We start from the raw sequence: 24,983 nt of genomic DNA, 5'->3' as shown, positions 1-24,983 counted from the left end.
GCACTGAGCCATCAGTAAAAATCTTCAGATAAGATCCCCATTTACACATCGCGTCTGGTACAGGCATTATCTATTTCCCGCCGTCTCCGAGTCCCGGCCCCCTAGCCTCCAAACCACACGCTCTCAGCCAAAATGGACCCCTTAATGTTCGCTAATTCACATCCTGAGGAGATTCATGCCAGTCGCACAAAAATGTGTCCTTAACTCTACAGTTAAAAAAATATACGTTCTCATCATTGTCGGTCTGAAGTGTAATAAAAATAAAGCCAGGCAGTTAAACGACGAGACAGGCATTCTCGGCAGACGGCTTATTGGGACCTGAAACTTGGAACGAGAAAGGGCGCCAAGCTCCGTTGCTAAGCGGGTGAGTGTGTGGTTTGGTGTTGGTACCGGGGCTCGGATACCGGGCCGGGAGACCTCCGAGTGCCGCGGAGAAGGGGCAGTGATGGGCATGCCAGGCTTGTCCACCGGTCTCTGGCTGAGAGGGAACGGGAGGAAGAAACTAAGTGAGGGAGAGAGAAAAGGGAGGGAATGAGGGGAGGGGGCGGGGAGCAAGAAAAATCTTTACATCGCTTGGCCTTCCAGGTAATCCCAAACAGGGGTTTTAAACAAAGTTCTTTTGAACACTTGGCACTGTTGTAAGAAGTCAGAAGTTAATAAATGAAAGGAGCAAAACAGCTCGGAGAGAAAGTAGAGAAAATAAATTCATTATTTATGTATAAATGAGACGCTTTTTAGAAAAGATGTTATCCATAGGTTGAATACACTAGACTTCGGAGATATGTGGGCCGTCGCTGGGCACTTCAACTGGATTACATTGATCAGATTTTAACATTTCGCGTTTGTAATTTAGAATCACGTACAAATCTTTTAGTAATTCGTCACTATTGTCAACGGTATAATCTAAGCAATAACTTAGCTTCTCCTCTTCGATGCTGTACTTTTGTAACATTAAGTCATCCATGCCCGTGTGTTTATTGATGACAACCTCTACTATCTCGACCCATGTGTCTTTGTTTAGTTTTTGACTATTTGCTAGTAATGAGTACTAAGTTCTTAACAGAATAGTTAAAAGAACTTAATCATATTCTTGAGTTAATGGTATGTTCGTTGGATGAGATGTGGGAACTTTGGGAGACCTCAGTGACCCTGATAACTACATCTACACGAATTGCACCAAGCTTAAGCTCCTTAAAGACAGTGTTAAGGAACTGGAGCAGCAGCTCGATGACGTTCGCCTCAAAAGGAAGAATGAGGAAGTGATAGATAGGAGCTACAGGGAGGTAGCCACCCATAAGTTGCAGGAGGCAGATGCCAGATTGTCAGGAGAGGGAAATGGAATAGACAACCAGTGCTGAGTAGTCTTGTGGCCATTTCCCTCAATAAGTATACTGCTTTGAATCCTATTGGGGTGGTGATCAAGCTACCAGAGAGAATCCACAGTAAGCAGGTCTCCACCACTGAGTCTGGATCTGTTGCTCAGAGGGAGGAGGGAGAGAAGAGGTGAGTTGTAGTATAAGGAGGTTTGTTGTTTCTGTGGATGAGAATTCTGGATGGTTTGTTGGCTCCTGAGTGCCAGGATTAGGGACATCTTGGATTGAGTTCATAGCATTCTTAAATGGGAGGATGAGCAACCAGAGGTCATGGTCCATGTAGGTAACAATAACAGGTAGGATGGATGATGAGGTCCTGCAAAGTGAATTTAGAGTTAGGTGCTAAGTTAAAGGACAGGACCTCCAGGGTTGTGATCTCAGCATTGCTACTGGTGCCACGTGCTAGTGAGACCAGAAATAGTAAAATCATACAGTTTAACACATGGCTAAGGAGTTGGTGCAGGAAGGAGGGCTTCATATTTTTGGATTATTGGGCTCTTCCAAGGAAGGTTGGACCTGTACAGAAGGGATGGTTTGCATCTGAACTGGAGGGGGACTAATATCCTTGTGGGAAGGTTTGCTAGTGCTGCACTGGGGGGGGGGGGGGGGGGGGGAGAGGTTAAACTTGAGTTGCAGCAGGAGGATGGGAACCAGAGTGCCAGAACAGATAGATGAGTGGTTGTGGAGAAAGATGTTGTTAAGCTGATATACAAAGCTAGGAATCAAGGATGAGTAAAGTGGGACTAATGTCTGAGCAGCATATATTTCAATGCCAGGAGTAATGTAGGGAAGGTGGATGAGCTTGCGGCATGGATCAGCACATAGAACTATGACATTGTAGCTATCAGTGAGACTTGATTGCAGAAGGGTCAGAACTGGCAGCTCAATGTTCTGTGTTCCGTTGTTTTAGACGTGACCAAGTGGGAGGGATTAAAGGAGAGGGGTGGTATTACCAGTCGGAAAATGTCACGGTAGTGCTCAGTCAGAACAGATTGGAGATCTTGTCTAGTGAAGCTTTATGGGTGGAACTGAGGAATAAGGTATGACCATGATAATGGAGCTTCATTCTAGACCAACCAACAGTACACAGGATTTAGAGGCACACATTTTTAGAGAGGTTGCAGATTGATGCAAGAAACATGAGGTTGTGATAGTAAGGTGATTTTAATTTTCCACATTAACTGGGACTCCCATACTGTAAAAGGACTAAATGGAAAGAGTTTATCAAATGTGTTCAGGATAGTTTCCTTAATCAGTACGTAGAATGTGCAACTAGAGAGAGAGTATGATACTAGAGACAGGGCAGGTGACAGAAATTTGTGTAGGGGAACACTTTGCATCCAGTGATCATAATGCCATTATTTTCAATGTAATTATGGAAAAGGATAGGTCTGGTCCTTGAGTTGAGATTCTAAATTGGAGAAAAGCCAATTTTGATGGTATCAGATCTGGCGAGTGTGGATTGGGGTAGATAGCATTCTTGTAAAATATCTCTGTATCTCTATTGCATCTATATCATGTTTATAAGCAGTAGTAACCCAAGTTGTGTGCAGTATTTCACGTGTAATGTAATTTCTGTACCTTTCAATCATATCCTTCCACAAATAAATCTTTGTGCTTGGTTTACTTTGTTTAGACTTTTGCTACCCTATAGTGTAACTTATTGAATGTACACCAAGGTCCTTTTGAATCCTTCTCTGCTTCTCCCCATCCTGGTTCACAACTTTCAACTAATTATCTCCTTATTCTTCCTAGCTGAATATACTGCCTCACATTTACCTGTGTTGAGCCTTACCTGTCATTTATTTTCTAATTCTGCAATCTTTTTTAAAGTCCTCTTGAAATTTGTTGTACAGTTTGACAAACATTGTTATACATAGATTTAGAAACACTACTACAGTTTCTGAAATCAAAACCATTAATGTAAGTTAGGAATTGGAGTAGTCCCAGCACTGATCTTTGTGGAATGTGTCTATTGATCATCTTGTGAAGAGTTCGCTCCAACTTTCACTTTTTTTTAAGCCAGCTAGAATAAGTTGTTATTTGCCCCTGAACTCTGCATTCTCTGACTTTATTCATTAGGTGATCACAAGGCACTAAGTCCTAGAGCCTTTGAAATTCTGAATAAATTGTATCCATTCAATAGGGTTGATCAAGCCATACCTGTCCATTTTAAATCTATACTCACTATTCATTAATATCCTTTTTGTTTCTATGACTTTCTGTTTAGTAGTGGAATCATTAATTTTCACAGCAGTTAAACTAAGTAATACTAATTCCCTGAAATGTTCTATCACCTTTCTTAACATTTCGATATTAGCAACTGGTGCTCCGCAACTGAATATTTTATTAGGTTCTAATAAATGTACATAATAATGCCTCTGTAATCTGTTCACTATTATTTAAAATCCAAATTGGTATTTTATGCTCCTGTTTGATTCGTTTTTTGTGTATCCAGTTTTTCTATTAAATGCACATGAGTGCATGTTATTACTTATCATGCAATTATATTCACCTTTACTGTCATTGTATAACATTCAATGAGTCTGCAAGGAATACTAACTATTTTGTTATCTTAAGCAAAATATAAATAGCATAGCATTGTTTCAATTCTTCAGATGCTACAAACTTTTAAAAGAGTTGAACAATATATATCTGAGGTCTCCACGGGGTCAACCATGGATGTTGCATCCTATCTGCCTAGATATGCAAGCCAGGGTAGCACAATATGGAGAGCAAGCTCCCCCTCTGCCTTAGGGACAACACCTCCAAATTTTTCCCTTGGGGTTTACTCCTGAAGCCTTCCCTGTGAGTGGGTTTAGCTAATATATATTGTACTGAATTTATTTAAATCTTTCATCCGTCCCACAACTTGCGGAAGTACAAATCTTTGTGTTATGACTCGGTCGTAATGTACAGACATGTGAATTTGTAAGTTTATTAGTTTGTAGAAAGAAGCTGTCCTATAGCCTGTTGGTTCTGCTTTAATTCTGTGCTACCATTTGCTAGATGGAAGCAGCTGGAACAGTTTATAGTTGGGGTGACTGGTTTCCCTGATGACCTTTCAGGCCTTCTTTATGCTCCTGCTACTGTAAATGTCCTCAGTGAGGGAAGTTCAAAGGAGGAAATGTATACTGTATAGTTAAATTTAAAATCAATAATTTGTAAGATTTTGTCTTTTAAGAGCATTTTCTAATAAGACATTACACTGTGAAATAGTAGAAATCATATCATCATTTCAGACAAATTATAGTGTTTAAGAAGCTCGGAATTATTTTATTAAGGTTGGATTCAGGTGTCTGGCAATCTCAGCAGATACTAAATTTGCATTTTGATCCATTTCCTAATTTAATTTTCGTACTGGTTTCATAAAGCAACTTAAGAGATTTATAACAGGCTTTAAATAGTTCATGATGCACTAAATTTATATACTTAACAAGCTCATATAGCTCTTAGTTATTTAATCCACAATGTTTGTTTCTGTTTTCTAGTAAAGAGGATGCCTGGCCTAGTCCAGAATGAGTGTAATGGAAGGGGGAGCCCTAACAAAAGAAAACGACTTTCCCTTAAATTCTTTCAGAAAAAAGAAGCCAAACGAGCTCTTGATTTTACTGAGAAGGAAGAAACTGAACACTGTCCTTCGGAGCCAAAAAGGCTAGATAAGTATGTTGCAATATTTACTACACATATAAATTTTGCAAACTAAAATTTGCTATCATCAGCATTATTTGGTTTATTTTTTTTCAATCAAGAGAACTATACATAGTTAAATCATAAATGTGCCTTCAAGTGTTAAGTTGAAATAATAAGGGAACTTTCTAGATTGTTTCAAAGGTATGTCATGTTGTGCCATTTTGTTTCTTGAACTTCAGCTTATCAGCACAGGTGGACTCTGGTATCAGATAGAAATGCTAGGACACAGAAAGAAGCCACCTGGCTCAGTGAATTCCTCTCAGTGCCAGTCCCACATCACCCTTTTTTCTTTAACCTTGCTGGTTATTTTCCCAAAAGTGCCTATCCAGTTTTGAAAACCTTCATTGATTGTCTCCATCATCCTTGCTAGCAGTTAGTTACAAATTATAAAATTCTATTTTCTTAAAAATGTTCTCAGTGCTTGGTTTTCATTCAGTACTTTGAATCTGTATCCTCTGCTTCTGTCATATGCACAAGTACATATGCAATTCTGAATATCTTATTAGGTAAAGAGACAGGGCGGTTGACAACTGTGTGTAGGACCTTGTGATCATAATTTTATTAATTTCAAGATAATTATGGAGAAAGATGGGACTGGTCCCTGAGATTCTAAATCGAAGAAAGGGTCTGACAAGTATGGATTGGGAGAGGTAGTTTTCTGGTAAAGGGATGCTTGGTAAGTAGGAGGCCTTCAACAGTGAAATACTGAGTACAGAAACTATATATTCCTGTTAGAAAAGAAGGCAAGGGAATCTTGGTTTTCGAAGGGTATTGAGGTCCTGGTAAAGAAGAAGGTATATATTAGGCAAAGGCAGTAAGGAACAAATGAGGCACTTGTAAGAGAACATTTAAGAGGGAAACCATGGTTAAAAGAAGGCATGAGATTACTCTGATAGATAAGATGAAAGAGTACCTCAAGGGTAAAGAGAGTTTTTGGCATATTGGCCTTCATAAATCAGAGTGCTGAGTGCAAGAGTTGGGATGTTACTGTGAAATTGTTTAAAATGTTGGTGAGGCCAAATTTTAAGTAATCTCTCCAGTTTTGGTCACCTACCAACAAGAAATATATCAATAAGATTGAAAGAATACAGAGAAAATTTACAAGGATTTTGCCAAGATTTGAGACCTGAGTTACAGAGAAAGGTAGAATATGTTCGGATTTTATTCCCTCAAGTGTAAGAAAATGAGGGGAGATTAGCAGGGTACAAAATTAAGTGTTATAGATAGGGTAAATGTAAGCAAGCTTTTTCCAGTGAAGTTGGGTAAGACTAGAACTAGGGTTATAGTTTAAGGATGAAAGGTGAAATATTTAAGAGGAACTTGAGGGGGATCTGCTTCAGATGGTAATGTGAGTGTGGAATGAGTTGCCAGCGGAAGTGCTGGATGCAGGCTCGGTTGCAATATTTAAGAGAACTTTTAATAGGTACATGAATAGGAGGGGTATTGAGGGCTATAGTCTAGGTTTGGGTTGATGGGACTATGCAGAGTAAGTTTGGCACGTACTACATGGGCCAAAGGGCCTGTTTCTATGCTTTAGTAGCTTATTACTATATATGTATGCATAGGTGCTTCAAAAAAAATACTGGATCACAGGCACATGGCATCAGATTTATAACCTTTACAATGAATCCCATCTCTGCTTTTGTATAGTTGTTTTATTAATGTTTAGGATCCCATTTGATTTTTCAGCAAGTTACACGTTGTGTAATTTCAAAAGTTTATGTACGCCCAGATACCTCTGTTACTGAATCCCAAAGGTTCACAAGCTTGTCTGGAACAAGGTCAACCTCAATTTGTTTAGTAAATCCACAGAATAACACTGATCTCTAGAATAATTTTTGTAAATACACACTCCCTTTTAACCTATCACATCTTTCCTAAAGTGCAGATCAGAATAGTCCAGGGTGGCTGAGCTTTTTTTTAAATTTATAATGATATGTTAGCTACTACTTTTGTGACCTTTTTTCTCAACATGCTCTGTCAAAGTACCATGCAAGTATAGTTCCAGATATCTATGTTCTTAATGTTACACAATTATCATATTTTCAAATTGTTTCTTCTAGTTTATACTGTCACTTCTTATTCTCCGTACCAAGAACTTCACATTTACCAGCATTAAAATTCATCCGGAATCTATCTGTCAAAATATTACTAAAAATAGATGGTCCTTGTTGCAAATTAGGTGGTGCTCCAATATGTCTGTCTTTTCAGGCAGCGAAACAATCTTTTGCTATCAGTCTTTCATTTTGACAAGTAAACTATCAAATGCCTTCTTCAGTGCAAACAGTGCTGTGCAAAAGTCTAAGACAGAATGCCAGAGGTGGGGAGATGGTGCAGACACACTTGGCACTGAGACATCAGGCAAGGTAATTTGATTCCAAACAATTGGCTTATTGATCATTACAGAATGTCTCTCTGGTGCTTCCCACTCTCTCCCTTCTCCCTTCACCTTTTGTCAACTATGATTCCCTTCTCTCTGTCCCCTTCCCACTCTCAGTCCATAGGAGACCCATATCAGAGTCAGGTTTATCATCACTCAGATTATGTCATGAAATTTTTTTTTGTGGCTAAAGTATGGTGCAGTGCATAAAATTACTACAGTACTGTGCATAGTTGTCTTGGGCATCTTGGTGCTCTCTCTATATTTAATATCTAAGACTTCACACGCCATTGTATAGACAACATCAAATACATTTCCCTCATTGACCTTTTTGAGGACGTAACTATGAAAATGGATAAGGGAGAGCCAGTGGATGTAGTGTACCTAGACTTTCAGAAAGCATTTGATAAGGTCCCGCATAGGAGATTAGTGGGCAAAATTAGAGCACGTGGTATTGGGGGTAGGGTACTAACATGGATAGAAAATTGGTTGGCAGACAGGAAACAAAGAGTAGGGATTAACGGGTCCTTTTCAGAATGGCAGGCAGTGACTAGTGGGGTACCGCAAGGCTCGGTGCTGGGACCGCAGCTATTTACAATATACATTAATGATTTAGATGAAGGGATTAAAAGTAACATTAGCAAATTTGCAGATGACACAAAGCCTGATGGTAGTGTGAAATATGAGGAGGATGTCAGGAGAATGCAGGGTGACTTGGACAGGTTGGGTGAGTGGGCAGATGCAGTTTAATGTGGATAAATGTGAGTTATCCACTTTGGTGGCAAGAATAGGAAGGCAGATTACTATCTGAAATGGTGTCAAGTTAGGAAAAGGGGGAGTACAACGAGATCTAGGTGTCCTTGTTCATCGGCCACTGAAAGTAAGCATGCAGGTACAGTAGGCAGTGAAGAAAGCGAATGGCATGTTGGCCTTCATAACAAGGGGAGTTGAGTATAGGAGCAAAGAGGTCCTTCTGCAGTTGTACAGGGCCCTGGTGAGACCACACCTGGAGTATTGTGTTCAGTTTTGGTCTCCAAATTTGAGGAAGGACATTCTTGCTATTGAGGGAGTGCAGCGTAGGTTCACGAGATTGATTCCCGGGATGACGGGACTGTCATATGTTGAAAAATTGGAGCGACTGGGCTTACATACACTGGAATTTAGAAGGATGAGAGGGGATCTGATTGAAACATTTAAGATTATTAAGGGATTGGACACGCTAGAAGCAAGAAACATGTTCCCGATGTTGGGGGAGTCCAGAACCAGAGGCCACAGTTTAAGAATAAGGGGTAGGCCACTTCGAACAGAGTTGAGGAGACCAAGGGGCAACTTCCCGACCTGAACTAATTTTTGTAATTACCCTTGTTCTCACATTAACAACCTAGTATCCATGCTCTTTCTACACTGATGTTCTGGGAAGATAGAGGAGCCTGTAGCCCATCCAACTTTGGTGTCATTTGCAAATCTGAAATTTTACTCCACAAATTTATATGGTAGTGGTCGTTGCACTGGTTCTTGGTATCTATGCTAACTACAGTTCTCTTTCAAAAACAGAAGGTTAAATGTTTTCTATCATTGACACTTTTATTCAGTGATTCTCATTTACTAACCAGCCTTTGTAAATCTATATAGACGAAATTCCTTGTATTCCCTTCAGCAACTTTCATTGTTATCTGCAAATAGATTTACTCAAATATTGGGTAATGTAATAGAATTTGAAGGAACATTTATTCAACTTACTTTCAAAGAACATTTACATAAAATTTTTGCAATAAACATCAGTTGAAATATTCACAATTGTATAATCTCCACCAAACAAGTTCATATTATTTTCAAATTCAAAATAGATTTGTACAGTATTAAATAAAATATAGCAAATCTAACAGATTAGCCATCTGTACAATATTAGAGCATTGTTGAAGCATAACTTTAAATTTGGGAGACTGGGCAGCTGAAAGAAGAGGAAGGCTGTGAACAAACAAATGGGAGAATTAGTTCTTCTGATTGAACATTGCTCACCTGGTTTCTGCACCAGAAAGGACTTTATATTAAGCTGATTCAAATCATGTTTAAAATCAAAGTGTTCAAGTAGATTGAGAATAGTTAATAAATCTACACATTTGTAGCCAATCCATAAGGTTCTTTCATATATAGACAAAGTGGATTGGAGAGAGCTTATTAACTTATATAGGTTTATTGTTTTCTTCATATATAACTTTAATTATTCTGAATTGATAATTTCTGCAAATATTTTTTAATATTCTGATTTTGTTATTAAATTCCATAGCTGAAAATGTAATCTCCCTTGCTATGATCAACAAGCAGTTCAGTTTTAATAGTTCATATATGCTACCTAGCAATTAAGAACTATCATTTTTCTTTGAAAATATAACCGATGTTCTTCATTCTTCTTACCTTTGCACTTGCGTATTTTAAATTGTATTAATACATCTCTACCAAAGGCGCTCCTTCCCTCTGCTAGCCTGCAGGCCACCCTTGGGCAATGTGTAGCGCTTGCTTAGCCCACTGACCAGGGTCATGTGAAGACATGGAAGCAGGTGGTGGATGATCGTATGAACAGCTGATGCATATCACAAAGTCCTGGTTATGCAACTATGCCAGGCAGACAACCCCTGAAGGGTATTGATAATAGTTGGGGTCACCCGTCTTGTAAATACTCTGCCCAGAAGGCGGCAATGGCAAGCCACCTCTAGAAAAAATTTGCCATGAAAATCATGGTCATGAGACCATGATCACCTATGTCATACAACACTGCACATGATGATGCTGAATAAAGGATACCTTTAAAATACTTTATGCACCATGTCAAAAAATATCATGTTAGCAGACTATATGGTGAACAGTAGTCTTCAGGTAACTGAGCTGATTTTCTGTGACCCACAAATGACATCTATGCTTCTCATCCTTTTATCAGTTCATGATTATAATGTATTTACCATCTATATTGCAGCTATCCATTGTTCCTTCTTTACATTAAGTCATTCACTTAATGTGATCTGACTTTGAACTATTGTAATATGTTTTTTGTTCAGAATTGATTATTGTTCTAGTGTCCCGATTTATCACTTTTCCCCCATTTGTTCAAATTTAAATAGGTGTGACAAGACTGTTTCTGGAACCCAGCTGGTAGCTTCTACAGTTGATTATGAAAAGAGAGAGCAGCTTCTGCCATTTGTTGGCCTAAACAATTTGGGAAATACATGTTATCTCAATAGTGTGCTTCAGGTAAAGTATTCTGACGTTGGTAGTGCCAGTCCCCAGAATGTCTTCATTAGTAGCATCAGTCAAGTTATATGTTATATATCTGTTTTTGTAACTGAGGAAGCAGCTATTTTAAAAATTGTGATTTTTTGTTAAGTTTGAAATTTGAATATGAGTTTTTAAATCTGTGTTCTTTTGACTTAAATTGTCTTGCTTCCAGTGTGGATTATTATCTTCATGACTTAAACTGGAATGCTAGTCTCAAAAATGTACTCTAATTTTTAAAAAAATCACAATGTTTATTGAGATTTCGATCAATTGACTTGACATTAAAAATGAACATGAATTGGGTGAAAATGGAAGTATTTAGTTTTGAAACTGAACCTTGGTAAACAAAGTGAGTATCTTTTGTTTAAATTTTTGGCTCACATCTTGTTTTATGGGGACTATATGCACATTCACTTCCATAACATCCACCATTGTTCCTGTACCTAAAAAGACCAAGATAACATGTCTGAATGACTAGCGTCCTGTCGCACTCACCTCAATACTAAGCAAATAGTTTGAGAGGCTGGTCAAGGACTACATCTGTAGCATGCTACCACCCACGCTGGACTCCCTACAATTCGCCTACTGATGCAACTGATCGACAGATGACACAATAGCCACAGCTCTACACACTGTCCTTACACATCTGGAAAAGAGGATGCTTATGTGAGAATGCTGTTCCTGGACTAAAGTTCAGCATTCGACACCATAATTCCCTCCAGGCTTGACAAGAAGCACAGAGACCTCAGCCTTCACCCTCCTGGTCTTCCTGTCAGATTGCTAGCAGGTGGTAAGAGTGGACTCCCTCACCTCTGACCTGCAACACAGGTGCCCCGAGAGCTGTACTAAGCCCCCTTTTTTACTCCCTGTATACCCATGATTGTGTCGCCACCCACAGCTCCAATCTGCTAATTAAATTTGCAGACGATACCACACTGATTGGCCTAATCTCAAATAATAATGAGGCAGTCTACAGAGAAGAAATCATCACCCTGACACAGTGGTGTCAAGGAAACAAGCTCTCCCTCAATGTCGCAAAAACAAAGGAGCTGGTTGTGGACTACAGGAGGACTGGGGACATTCCCTATTGACATCAATGGATCCGGGGTTGAAAGGATGAACAGCTTTTAAGTTCCTCGTTATAAACATCACTGAGGATATTGTGTGGTCTGTACATACTGGCTGGGTGGTGAGAAAGGCACAACAGTGCCTCTTTCACCTCAGATGGTTGAAGAAGTTTGGTGTGGGCCCCCAAGAAGAAGTTTGGTGTGGGCCCCCAAATCCTAAGAACTTTCTACAGGGGCACAATTGAGTGCATCCTAACTGGCTGCATCACTGCCTGGTATGGGAACTGTGCTTCCCTCAATCACAGGACCCTGCAGCGAGTGGTGTGGACAGCCCAGCACATCTGTAAAAGTGAACTTCCCACTATTCAGAACATTTACAAAGACAGGTACGTAAAAAGGGGTGACCCGAGTCACCCCAACCACAAACTGTTCCAACTGCTACCATCTGAGAAAAGCTACCACAGCATTAAAGCCAGGACCAGTAGGCTCTGGGACAGCTTTTCCCACCAGGCCATCAGACTGATTAATTCTTGATGATACAATTGTATTTCTATTTTTATGTTATATTGACTGTCCTGCTGTACATAATATTTACGGTATTATAAATCACTATAAATTGCACATTTAGACGGAGACGTAACATAAAGATTTTTACTCCTCGTGTATATGAAGGATGTAAGGAATAAAGTTAATTCAGTAAGTTCCTGTTTTTAGGCAATTCAATACTTTGGGCCATTTCTGGTAAATATATCGAGTAGGTGATGCTAATTTCATTCTCTGCTTAGTATTTCAGTGAGGATAGAAAAAGACCTGCAATTCATTCAGTTCCATTGGATTACTTTGCATGTTTCAGAAACAAGCCATTCAGCCCAACCTGTCCATTTACACCCCATTCAAGCCATCTGCTCTGTTGAATAGCTTTGTACAATTTAGAAGCTAGGAATCTTACATTTTTAGTAATTCACTTAACAAAAGAAAAATTAAGCCAGTAAATAACAGTCTGATTTCTTAATTTATCAGTGAAGAAATGAAAGGCCACAGCTTTTTCCAGGTTACTCCAAAATAAATTAGGAGGGTTTTCATGGGTAGATATCAGTTAGAAAATAAACTTATAATGGTAGGTTAGAATCTGCCATGGAATAACTGGCTATCAGATTTGCCTCAAGTAGTAGCACATTCATTTAGCCAGGATGTAAAAGATCCCAGGGAACTACTATGAAGAACTGTAGGAGAGTTATAGAGGAACATTCTCCTTGTAAGCAAAAATGATTAGATAACCCCTTTTGGGATCATAAACAGGATGCCAGTTATTTCACTATAAAACAATTCTGGATGTCCTAATATTTTCATGCGGAATTTATTGAAACAGTTGATAAAATATTTTAAATTTTATTTGTGTGATAGATTCAAAGAACATTGAATGTTAGATGAAAGCTTGAGGAACAAAGTATTATTGTGCTGTGACATGTTAAGCAGTTCATAATGAGTGATTTAAAGCTGATAGAGTTCCCTCTAAATTCATACAATTGTAACAGTTTTTTAAAAATATTTTTTTAATAATTAGGTGTTGTATTATTGCCCTGGATTTAAAACTAGGATGGAATTTATGAATGACATAATCATCAAGAACCAAGAGATGCTGAAGAGTGACGAGGATCCCAAAACAGACCAGGTAATTAAGAAGGAAAAAAACTTGTATGTTATAAGGCTGAAAGTCTTGCACAATTATTAGGTCATTATAATTTGCCACAATGTATGTAACTAAAATAGGTTTGTTTACTAGTATTGTGTGATCAAAACAATGAATTACTAATATATTGTCCACTGGTAATGCTAAAAACATTTAAACTGGGTAACTTCAGCACTAGATTGGTATCTTAAAACAGTGTGCAGTAGGAGAAATAACAGGATTCTAACAAAATAAAACTTTGCAAAGTCAGTATAGGAGAATAAAAGTAATTAAAAGCACAATGCCATTTTTTACTTTTCAAAATAATGTGAATATGTAAAGAAGAATAGAAGCTATTTTAGTCGAGTATATCCTGATAATTGCTGGATTTGAAAGATTGAAACCAATTAAGTTTTGAACATCATTGCTGATCTGTGAATGCTCATTTGCTGTAGGACATAACAAATGGTCGAGAGGAATTGCCAGTTTGCTTAGAGCTGATCTGTAATTTGCATAGTTTGATTGGGTTGATGGAACAGACTCAGGCCAGCTACCTTCTCAATGCCGAGAATTACACAGAGGGGGAGCTTGCTATTCAGCCTAAAAGACTGATGGGTACATTGAGGTAAGTTTTTAAATGCAAGAATAAATTGTTACGTGTATGTAAGGAAGAAATGTGGAAGTTAGATCTTGGGTGTTTTTAAAAAAAAATTGTATGCATAGGATGATTAGCCATAAGCAAAAAATTGGGGTCTTTGTCACAATCATTAAGTATTTTGTCTTTCACTAATTATCTTAACTATCAGAATCCTTGCTAAGATCAGAACATATGAACATTTATTTATTCATCTCCAGGTGAACTTTCTGAACTACATGTGGTAGGACAGATTTCGCTGCACTATATTGCTGCTTTTTCCTATTCTTGCCTTCGTGTCACTTATCTTAAAGATGATGATTACAGAACCACAATATGACTCCATTGGCATGCTTCAGTCGTTTAGCTTGCTTAAAGTATCCACTTTTCCATGAGCCTAAAAATCATTACTCTGGCTATTTTACTGTTAGCCTCTGCCTGAATTGCATTGGCAGGTTACTCTATCAGAAAAAGATAGGAAGCTAAGATTATCATTTTCCTCCATTTTTATTTGCCCATCTCAGTTTTGCATTGATTTGTATGCTCCTGAAATTGTAATTGAATCATTTAGTTTATCACTGTAATTAAATTCTAATTTATCCTTGGTATTATACACAATTCTGTTACTTAGAGAATCAAAATAATCTTATTTTTAGCCATGAATGTTATATGGAAATACTCTGGGACAAATTCAACTATCCCTATTCTCACTTCCTGCTTCATCTGACCCCTCCCAATCCATAATACATGTTCATATTATTGTGGGATATGGGCATCACTGGCAAGCCATCATTGTTTGAGATTGTGGTGGTGAATCATCTTGAACTGTTGTACACTCTGGTGACTATTCTCAAGTGCAATTGAATAGAGAGTTCCAGTGTTTAGACTCAGTGAGGGTAAAGGAATATAGATCTATTTTCAAGTCAAGATGCTATATGACATAATTCCAATGTTCCTGATGAATTGGTGGTAGAAATTGTGGATTTAGGAGGTGCTGTACATTGTATCTCAATAACCTTTGTAGTGGTATATCCAAAGTATTTTGCAAACCAAATCTACACTGATTGTTTTCCCTTCCTTATTCTAATTATGATTACTAAATCTGTTTTCTGCCTAATTTGGTAAATCTAATAGTGGTAGTTAAAATGCAGTTGTCCCATAGCTCAGTAGCACTAAACCCATTTAAGGTAACTCACTTGATTTTGATTCAAATGGCAACCAATTCACTTGTTTGCATATTACAGAGAGCTAAAATGAATTGATGTTCCTAAGCCTTGTATTTTAAAGTTTAACATTTTAGTTTCTGTATCAAAATCATAGACAGATTTATTATCACTGACTTATTTGTCATCAGTTATCTTGTCTCTTTTGAAGACTGATGACAAAGTCTCTTCATGACTTTGCTTTAATGTAATGACTAAGTTGTATGAATAAGATGATTATTGCAGTTGCCATTTAACAAAATAAATTCTAGTTCTGTGCAAAATTGAATAAAAGAGTACAAGTGTCCCACCAAATAATTAATAGACTGTTCACATATATTTTAGAGAGCTGAATCCAATGTATGACGGATATCTCCAGCATGATGCACAGGAAGTTTTGCAGTGTATTTTAGGATACATCTTAGAAGCTTGCCAGTTATTAAAGAGTCATACATCTGCTGAAGAAAAGATTGATCCCGAAACATGTGTGGAGAATAAACTATCCACTGAAATCACTGAAATATCTTCTGAAATCTCAAGCGTCAGTAATGTTGTACAAGAAAACCATGAAATGCTTGATCTGGAGAAAGAGGAAACACTGAAGAAAAGTGGTAAAAGGAAAAGTGTTACGCAAGTGGGCAATGCCATGAAAAGGTCTAAACTGCCAAAAGATCCAAAAAATATACAAGGGAAGCGACAAACTAAAGGGAAGAGAAAATCTTCGGGAGACAATATTGAGCAAGAGTTTGATACTGATACTAGGAATATATCTGAAAGTGGCACTGCTGGCATCGTTGCCCAGAAAAAGACACGACTTGGGTTAAGATGGCTGAAGCCAACAGTGAACCAACCAAGTATACTTTCAAAATTCTGTAGTCTTGGAAAAGTGACATCAACTATAAGCACAAAAGAACCAAGTAACAACGATGCAAGTGGATGTCAACCAGATTATGCTGTAAACTCAGTGGTGACAGATTACCACTGTTCTTCATCAGGCTCTGCAACCCAATGTGATAAGGAAATCAGTGAGAAAAATCTAGACCTGTGTGAAATTGAGGGAATGAGCACAAGTAAAGCAGGTTAGTAAGTCTACAAGTTGCATTACATTTTTTTCTTTTGAACCAAATCAAGGATTCATTGATTCTCTTAATTGACATTTCATAATGCCATTTGTAAGTTGGACACATCTTCTAATTAAATATTCTGGGAATGGTGCCATTATTATTAAACATCTTTCTATACAGAGTAGTAAGAAGGCAAGTAAGAGCCGGGAGGGGGACAAGAAGGAAAGTTACAAAATGCAAACAAGTTGAAAGTTAACACGAAGAATAGGAGGTGTATGTTGAGATCTTATCAAAAAGCCATCTGGTTAATATTAAAACATTTTAAAATGTTATATACAGTACAGTAGTTAACATCTTTTCCACTGAACTTGGTAGGTTTGAAGGAACATGATAAACTACTAGGTGAGTTTTAAAGGTACTGTAGGAACCAAAGTCTGTGTGTGTTGGAGAGTGTGGTAATTGAGGCTCCAAAGCATCAGGATTTCTGAACAGTTGGATAGTGATTTAGTGATCAGCCAGCTAATACTATACATTTGGAGTTTTATTTAAAGTTGTAGATGAAGGATTGGGATAAAATGGCTCTGGGCCTGTATTCACTAGAATTAAGAAGAATAATAGGTGACCTAATTGAAACCTATCAAATGGTAAAAGATCTTGATAGAATAAATATGGAGTGGATGTTTCCTATGATGGGAAAGTCTAAGACCTGAGGACATAGCCTCAGAATAGTGGGGTGTTCTTTTAGAATGGAGATGTGGACGAACTTCTTTAGCCAGAGAGTGGTGAATCTGTGGAATTCTTTGCCAAAGGCAGCAGTGGAGGCCAAGTCTTTATGTATATTTAAAGCAGAGTTTGATAGATTCTTAATTGGTCAGAGCATGAAGGAATATGGGGAGAAGGCTGAGAGGAAAATTGGATCAGCCATGATAAATTGGTGCAGATTTGATGGGCCAAAATGGCCTATTCTGCTCCTATATCGTATGGTATAACATAGCCCTTTATAGCTTTTTGATAATGGATTATTTTCCAACATATTTCCTATTTAAAACTAAGATCTGACTAATGAAGGTGACACTGGTGAGTATTTTTATAGAAGATGCAAACTACTTATTCCCTTATTTGTACAACTGTATTCCACATGGTATACTTTAACACTTGTGGACAATTCAATCATTTTTCCATGTTAGTACAATGATTTGGTACAATGGTAGTGTAAAATATCAAAGGGGAATCTATTTCCTCCTTTAATCGGGTTTATAATTGTGGCCCTCCACAGGAGAAATTTCAAAATGCTTCTCTAGATTGTACCATATCATTCGAAATTGTATTTGAGCTTTAGCGTTTCTCTGCTTTTTCTTTCAATTTGTGATCAGTTGTTTAGTTGGAATTTACAGAGTAAGTACTCAATTGCCTTGTTGTAAATTTTATGATGAGATTTGTATGTGGCATTCCATATATAGAAATGATTCCTATACAATACAATACAGTACAATACTTAATGGTTTCTAGAATTCATTGTCTCATTCATAATGTTTCAGCAAATAGTTTGGTTTGCTGATATCTGTTCCAATGAATAAAACAAAAAGACATTAAATATTTTGGCAGGCAAGTGTGCAGGAACTTTAACTTTTGCAATTTATCTCTCTCAAAAATCTCAACTCTCTTGGCTCCACAGCTACGTGGTTTCTGTTTTACGAACTGTTGTTTTAACAGTTGCTTTTTGTTTGTCTAGAGCTGTCTGGCTTAGAGATGATAGATGGAATGTTCCAAGGACAATTAGTTCTAAGAACACGATGCTTAGAGTGCGAGTGTTACTCTGAACGAAGAGAGAATTTCCAAGACATTAGTGTACCTGTTCAAGAGAATGACCCCAAGGACAAAGGATCTGAGAGTAAGTTATTAAATAAATAGACTTTTACCATTACTGTGGCAACCTAGAAATAACTTGATTTGCACTTAGTAAATGCAGTATTTAATTTTACGGTGGTGCAGCATCTGATTTTAATGCTGCAAAAGCAAATTACTGAAGTGCTGGAAATGTAATATAAAAGTAGAAAATAGTGGAAGTACTTAATCTGCTGGGTATTCTCTCCTTTCTCTATTTATCTTTCTCTCTTGCACTTGGGTAGATTGGAGGAAGACTGAGGGTAGTGGTGGAGAGGTGTTATTCTGACCGAAGATTTGTGACCATTGGTGTTGATAGTGTATTGTTTGTGTGTAGTCAACATAAAGATTGGAGGAGTTGTAGAAAATGTGGTTATCAAACGATTAAGCAGTATATAGTTCAGTTGGAAAGTTGACAAAGAAATCACAGATGGCGTTTAATCTGAACAAGTATGGGGTATTGCACTTGTAAATGTATACAGTAAATGGCAAGACCGTTGAGGGCACTGATGTATGGAGAATTCTTGGGAATCAAGTTTCCTGAAGATGGTAACACAAGTAGATAGGGTGGTAAAGAAGGTATATTGGCATACATGCCTTCTGTCAGGGTGTTCAATATATATGTTGGAAAGTCATTTTTCAGTTGTATAAAACTTTTCTGAGTATTGAGAGTAGTGCAATACTGCATTACAGGAAGGATGTGGAAGTTTCGGAAGGGTTGTAGAAGAGGTTCACAGAGATGTCTGGATTAGAGATTATTAGCTAGAAGAAAAGTTTGTACAAACTAGATTTTCTGAGGCAGGTTGGAGGCTGATGGGCAACCTGATAGCATACTAAATTATGAGAGACATAGTTAGGGTAAATAAAGTCAATTGTCAAAGTGAAAATATCAAATACTGGAGGACATAGACTTAAGGTGATAGGGGATAAATTTAAAAGATTTACAAAGCAAAGTTTTTGGAGTGTGGTAGGTGCCCTGGAATGCACTGCCAAAGGAAGTAATGGAAGCTAATAATGATAGCAGTGTTTAAGAGGTATTTAGACAGACGAGTGAACAGGCAGAGAATGGAGGGATACAGGCCACATGCAGGCAGGTGTGCAATTTAAGTGAGCATTATGGTCAGCACAGGCATTTTGAACTGAAAGACCCTAAGACATGTGGGCTGAAATAGGATATTCGGAGTGTGCTCCACAATTACATCACGGCTGATTTATTATCCCTCTCAACTCCATCCTCCTGCTTACGTCTCATAACCTTTCCACCCTTGCTAATCAAGAACCCATCAACCTCCACTTTAAACGTACCCATCTGTAGCAATGAAATCCACAGATTCACTAGCTTCTGGCTAAAGAAGTTCCTCACTTCAGTTCTAAAGAGATGTCCTTCAATTCTGAGGCTCTTCCTTCTGGTCCTAGACTCCCCCACTATAAGAAACCTCCTCTTCACATCCACTCTATCTTGGCCTTTTAACATTGCAGAATCAGGATTAGGTTTATTATCACTGGCATGTGATGTGAAATTTGTTAACTTAGCAGCAGCAGTTCAATGCAATACATAATCTAGCAGAGAAAAATAATAAATAAACAAGTAAGTCAATTGTGTATATTGAATAGATTAAAAAAGTGCAAAAACAGAAATACTGTATTTTGTTTTAATGTGACGCAGTGTCCAAAGCTTCAATGTCCAATAATTGAATCAGATGGTAGAGGGGAAGAAGCTGTTCCTGAGTCGCTGAGTGTGTGCCTTCAGGCTTCTGTACCTCTTTCTTGATGGTAACAGTGAGAAAAGGGCATGCCCTGAGTGCCGGAGGTCCTTAATAACGGACGCTGCCTTTCTGAGACACCGCTCCCTGAAGATGTCCTGGGTACTTTGTAGGTTAGTGCCCAAAATGGAGCTGACTAGATTTACAACTTTCTGCAGCGTCTTACAGTCCTGTGCAGTAGCCCCTCCATACCAGACAGTGATGCAGCCTGCCAGAATGCTGTCCACGGTACAACTATCTAAGCTTTTTGAGTGTATTTGTTGACATTCCAAATCTCTTCAAACTCCTAACAAAGTTATAGCCACTGTCTTGCCTTCTTTATAACTACATTGATGTGTTGGGACCAGGTTAGATCCTCAGAGATCTTGACACCCAGGAACTTGAAGCTGCTCACTGTCCATTTCTGATTCCTCTGAGGATTGGTATGTGTTCCTTCGTCTTAACCTTCCTGAAGTCCACAATCAGCTCTTTCGTTTCACTGACGTTGAGTGCCAGGTTGTTGCTGTGGCACCATTCCACTAGTTGGCATATCTCGCTCCTGTACACCCTCTCATCACCACTTGAGATTCTACCAACAATGGTTGTATCGTTAGCAAATTTATAGATGGTATTTGAGCTATGCCTAGCCACACAGTCACGTGTATATAGTGTAGAGAAATGGGCTAAGCACACACCCCTGAGGTGTGCCAGTGTTGATTTGTCAGCGAGAAGGGTATTTTATCACCAATCCACACAGACCGTGGTGTTCCTGTTAGGAAGTCGAGGATCCAACTGCAGAGGGAGGTACAGAGCCCCAGGTTCTGCAACTTCTCAATCAGGTTTGTGGGAATGACGGTATTAAATGCAGAGCTATAGTCGGTGAACAGCATCCTGACGTAGGTCCAGGTGGTCTAAAGCTGTGCGGAGCGCCATTGAGATTGTGTCTGCCATTGACCTATTGTGGCGATAGACAAATTGCAATGAGTCCAGGTCCTTGCTGAGGCAGGAGTTCAGTCTAGTCATGACCAACCTCTCAAAGTGCTACCCGGTGACAGTCATTAAGGCAGCCCATAGGTTTTGATGAGATCTCCCCTCATTCTTATAAAATGTGCGTACAAGCCCAAAGCCATCAAGTGCTTTTCATATGTTTCATACCTCGTATCTCTTCTGGACCCTCTCAAAGTACAGTACATTTATTATCAATCATATCCTTACAGGCAGCCATAAAACAAGGAAACTCAAAAGAGCCTATAAAAAGACCATCAAACACCCAACGTACTGAGGAAAACAACAAATCGTGCAGATGATGAATGTAAACAAATAGCATTCAGAATGTGAGACCACAGACACAAAGCCAGGCATCACTGCAGCACAGAGCCGAGTAAACATTGCAGAGCAGTGAGAAGGTCTGGCCTGACCAATGCCTTTGGTCCCAACACCCTGCCTTATCAATCTGGCTCATCCAAACATTGGCTCATTCTTCACTCTAGGACCTGGGCTCTGTCATTTCGATAAGATTTGTCCCTGGAACTTGCCACCACATTTCTGTCCATACCTGACCTTTCCAAATTGATCTGATGCTTAGATCGATCAAACCTCTGGTCTGTCTGTGCTCTCGGTTTTGGTGGGTGTGCCTCCATGTTAGCACATCTTTTCTCAGATAAGGAGCCCAAAACTGCTCAAAATATTCCAAGTGTGGTCTGATCAATGCTTTATAAAGCCTCAGCATTATATCCTAAACATGAGAAATTCTGCAGATGCTGCAAATTCGAAGCAACACACACAAAATGCTGAATGAATATGGCATCTATGGGAATGAATAAATATTATACCCTTGTTTTTATATTCTAGTCCTCTGTGAATGCTAACATTGCACTCGCCTTCCTTGCCACTGAATCAACTTGCAAGTTAACCTTTGGAAAATACTGCACGAGGACTCCCAAGTCCCTTTGTACCTTTTATTCCTAAATTTGCTCCCTGTTTAGAAAGTATTGCACCTTTATTCCTTCTACCAAAGTGCATGACCATACACTTCCCTACACTGTATTCCATCTGCCACTTTTGTGCCCATTCTCCTTGTGTCCTTCTGCAGACTCCCTACTTCCTGAACACCGCCTGCCCCTCCATCTATTTTTGTATCATCCTCAAACTTGGTTACAAAGCCATCAATTCTGTCATCCAAATCATTGATAAATAATATGAAAAGAAGTGGTCTCAACACCAACCCTTGCAGAAAACCATAGTACCAGCAGCCAACCAGAAAAGACACTCTTTATTCCCATTCTTTGCCTCCTGCCAGTCAGCCAATCTTTTATCCATACTAGCATCTTTCCTGTAATAGATGACCTGTTCCTAAACAGTCTTGTTCTATAATATAAATTTTCTAGTTCTATTTATGCAAATGGAAAGGAAATTTGGGAAATGGGGCCCCAGTGAACACTCATCACTTGGTGAGCCAGATGCTAAACCATTCAGATATCTGCATAGATATCAGATTATTGTAGTTTTACCATCGATGGATTTGCAAAGGTTATTTGATGTTGTGTCTTAGAATGGAATTCTTTCATCAAGGTTGAAATGCATGGCATAGAAGAGGTAACGATAATGGACTTATTATGGTTAAGTAACCATGGTTACGTAAAATGATTAAGTAACAAGGAACAATTGTGATGAAAGTGGGAAGTCTGGGAAATGTACAGTGGAATTCTCCAAGAGTCAGTTCTGGAATCAGTTTTTCTTTATCATTTATTTTATGAGGCCTTTTCTAGTCTATTGCCTTATGACTCCACCAATGACAGGTTACATCTTAAATTTATACAATAAATTTTGGGTAATAGCCAACAGCCAAACATATTTGTTCAAGAAGCACTTCTTGGGTATCAGGAAGTCTATAAATGTTCCTGTGCGATACACGAAATTAGAATTGCATGTCTACAGTCAGTTTCTGTATTAGCTTGACAGTCTCAGATGAAGGTAACAACACATCATTGGCATGACATATTGCTGGCTATTGTTAGCTTGCACAAGCAAGGCAGCGTCTGCATCTTATCCTGTCACCCTCATGATCCAAGTCTTCAGCAATACTTAGCTAGTCAAGCTTGACAATAAAATTTAATTTTCCTCTTAATTTTTCTTCCACACGTGATTGGAGGTGCCTGAGGCCTTTTAGACCATCTAGTTCAGGGCTACTCTCAGCATAACAATCCTATCACACCCATTCCCTTAGCTTAATCTTTCATGTCTTTCTAAGAAGAAATCTCCTGTGACCCCTTGTTCCGGTTCCCTTTTATATTACACTGGTTTGGCAACTGCTGGAGTCTTTTAATCAGTTTTGAGCACCATACTTAAGGAAAGTTGCAAGTACTTTGTGGACAGTTCAGAAGAGATTTTACTAAAATGATTCAGGGATGAGTTACTTTAAAATGTGCATGGGCTGCAGAAGCTGGCATTGTTCTTGGAACCAGAGGCCATAAGGAATCTAACAGAAGTGTTCAAATTCATGAAGGATGTTGATAGAAACTATTCTTATTGGTAGAAAAGCTCAAGAAACAGAGAACATAAAATGAAGGTCAATGGAAAAAGAACCAAATATGACATGGCTTTTTTATTTTCCAAATGCTGCAAATGGTTAGGATCTGGAGGTACTGGCAGCAATCTTGTGTATTTACAGTTGTAGCTTTCAAATGAAAACTGGGCATCTGAAAGAAAATTAAAATCTGACCTTATGGACAGGAGGGGAGTGGAACTACTTGGATTGTTTATATACAACTGATAGGAATCAACAGACCAAATGGTCTTCTTCCAACTGAATCACCAGGGAGTCAGTGCTGTGAAGACTCTTGAGGCTGATTCTAGGAACTAAAGGGGAAAATTACAAGAAAACTTGGAGTGATTTTTAGATTTTTGTAATTTCATTTCTTCTAGTCTCACCAGAACCGAAGATGGAGATAAAAACACTGAACTGGGCAATATCACAGTTTGCTTCAGTGGAAAGAATCGTTGGTGAAGACAAATATTTCTGTGAAAACTGTCATCATTACACAGAAGCTGAACGCAGCTTGTTGTTTGACAAGATGCCAGAAGTTGTGACAATCCACTTGAAGTGCTTTGCAGCATGCAACTCAGAGTAAGTATGAACATTGATTAAATCTATGTATTCTGTTTTATACTACTACCCCAACACTTTTCTTTCCTCTTTGTTATAAATAGCCATCATATCTGACTGAAAACTAGAGGGATAACAAATTCACATTCCTGTATATTAAGAATATGAACAATTTCTCTGTCCCCCAGTAGTGCAAAATATTTATTTTTCAGGTGAAGAGAATGACGGATAGTGGGTGGGTAGTTGTTTATTTATAGTATGCCAATGTTGGCTGCTTTGTTCTGGATAGTTTGAAGCTCCTTGAGAATAACTGTAGTTGTATCCCTCCAGGCAGGTGGGGAATATTCAGCCTTGACTTTTAGCATATAGATGGTGAAAAAGCTTTACAGTCATAGGAAGTCAGTCATTTGGTGCTGCTCAACCAGTCTCTGACCTTCTTTTGCCAGCACACATTATTTGTGGTTGGACCAGTTGAGTTTCTGCTGAATAATGTATGAATTTTTGACGGTGGGGTAATCTGGCATTGAATGTTGATTGCCTTTGGAGATGATCATTGTTTGCCACTTCTGAGATACAGAAGCAGAAGAATGGAACATTTTCAGAGGTCGTCTATGTGAAATTACTTTTTTCATGGACTAGATATAGCAACTAAGACTACATGCAAAATATTATACAAATCTACATTAGAGTTAGAGTTATACAGCACAGCAGTGGGCTCTTTGGCCCAACTGATCCTCTCTAGTATCTTAGCTACTACAGACTTACTGGCCTACAGTTCCCAGGATTTTGTTTTGCTGCCCTCTTTTAGTAAAGGCCCAACATTTGCTATCCTCCACCCATACCAGCACCTCACCCGTGGTTAGCATTGATGCAAATATCTCAGAGCTCTTCCAATTTCTT

At 38.5% G+C, this 24,983-nt stretch overlaps 1 protein-coding gene across 1 annotated transcript in view; it reads left to right on the top strand.

Moving 5' to 3' along the window:
• The first annotated feature begins 271 nt into the window (after positions 1–271).
• usp1 (ubiquitin specific peptidase 1) overlaps positions 272–24,983 on the top strand; it is a 29,972-nt gene continuing 5,260 nt past the window's right edge. The window contains exons 1-8 of the mRNA XM_073063222.1: positions 272–364; positions 4,865–5,036; positions 10,563–10,692; positions 13,348–13,455; positions 13,908–14,077; positions 15,634–16,367; positions 18,085–18,243; positions 23,903–24,104. Of these exons, the coding sequence (XP_072919323.1) occupies positions 4,873–5,036; positions 10,563–10,692; positions 13,348–13,455; positions 13,908–14,077; positions 15,634–16,367; positions 18,085–18,243; positions 23,903–24,104 (1,667 nt within the window). The 5' untranslated portion in view covers positions 272–364; positions 4,865–4,872. The remainder of the gene's footprint in view (positions 365–4,864; positions 5,037–10,562; positions 10,693–13,347; positions 13,456–13,907; positions 14,078–15,633; positions 16,368–18,084; positions 18,244–23,902; positions 24,105–24,983) is intronic.

This window comes from Hemitrygon akajei, chromosome 12, assembly GCF_048418815.1.
Source record: "Hemitrygon akajei chromosome 12, sHemAka1.3, whole genome shotgun sequence".
NCBI lineage: Eukaryota > Metazoa > Chordata > Chondrichthyes > Myliobatiformes > Dasyatidae > Hemitrygon > Hemitrygon akajei.
This window is presented reverse-complemented; position numbering and strand designations above follow the sequence as displayed.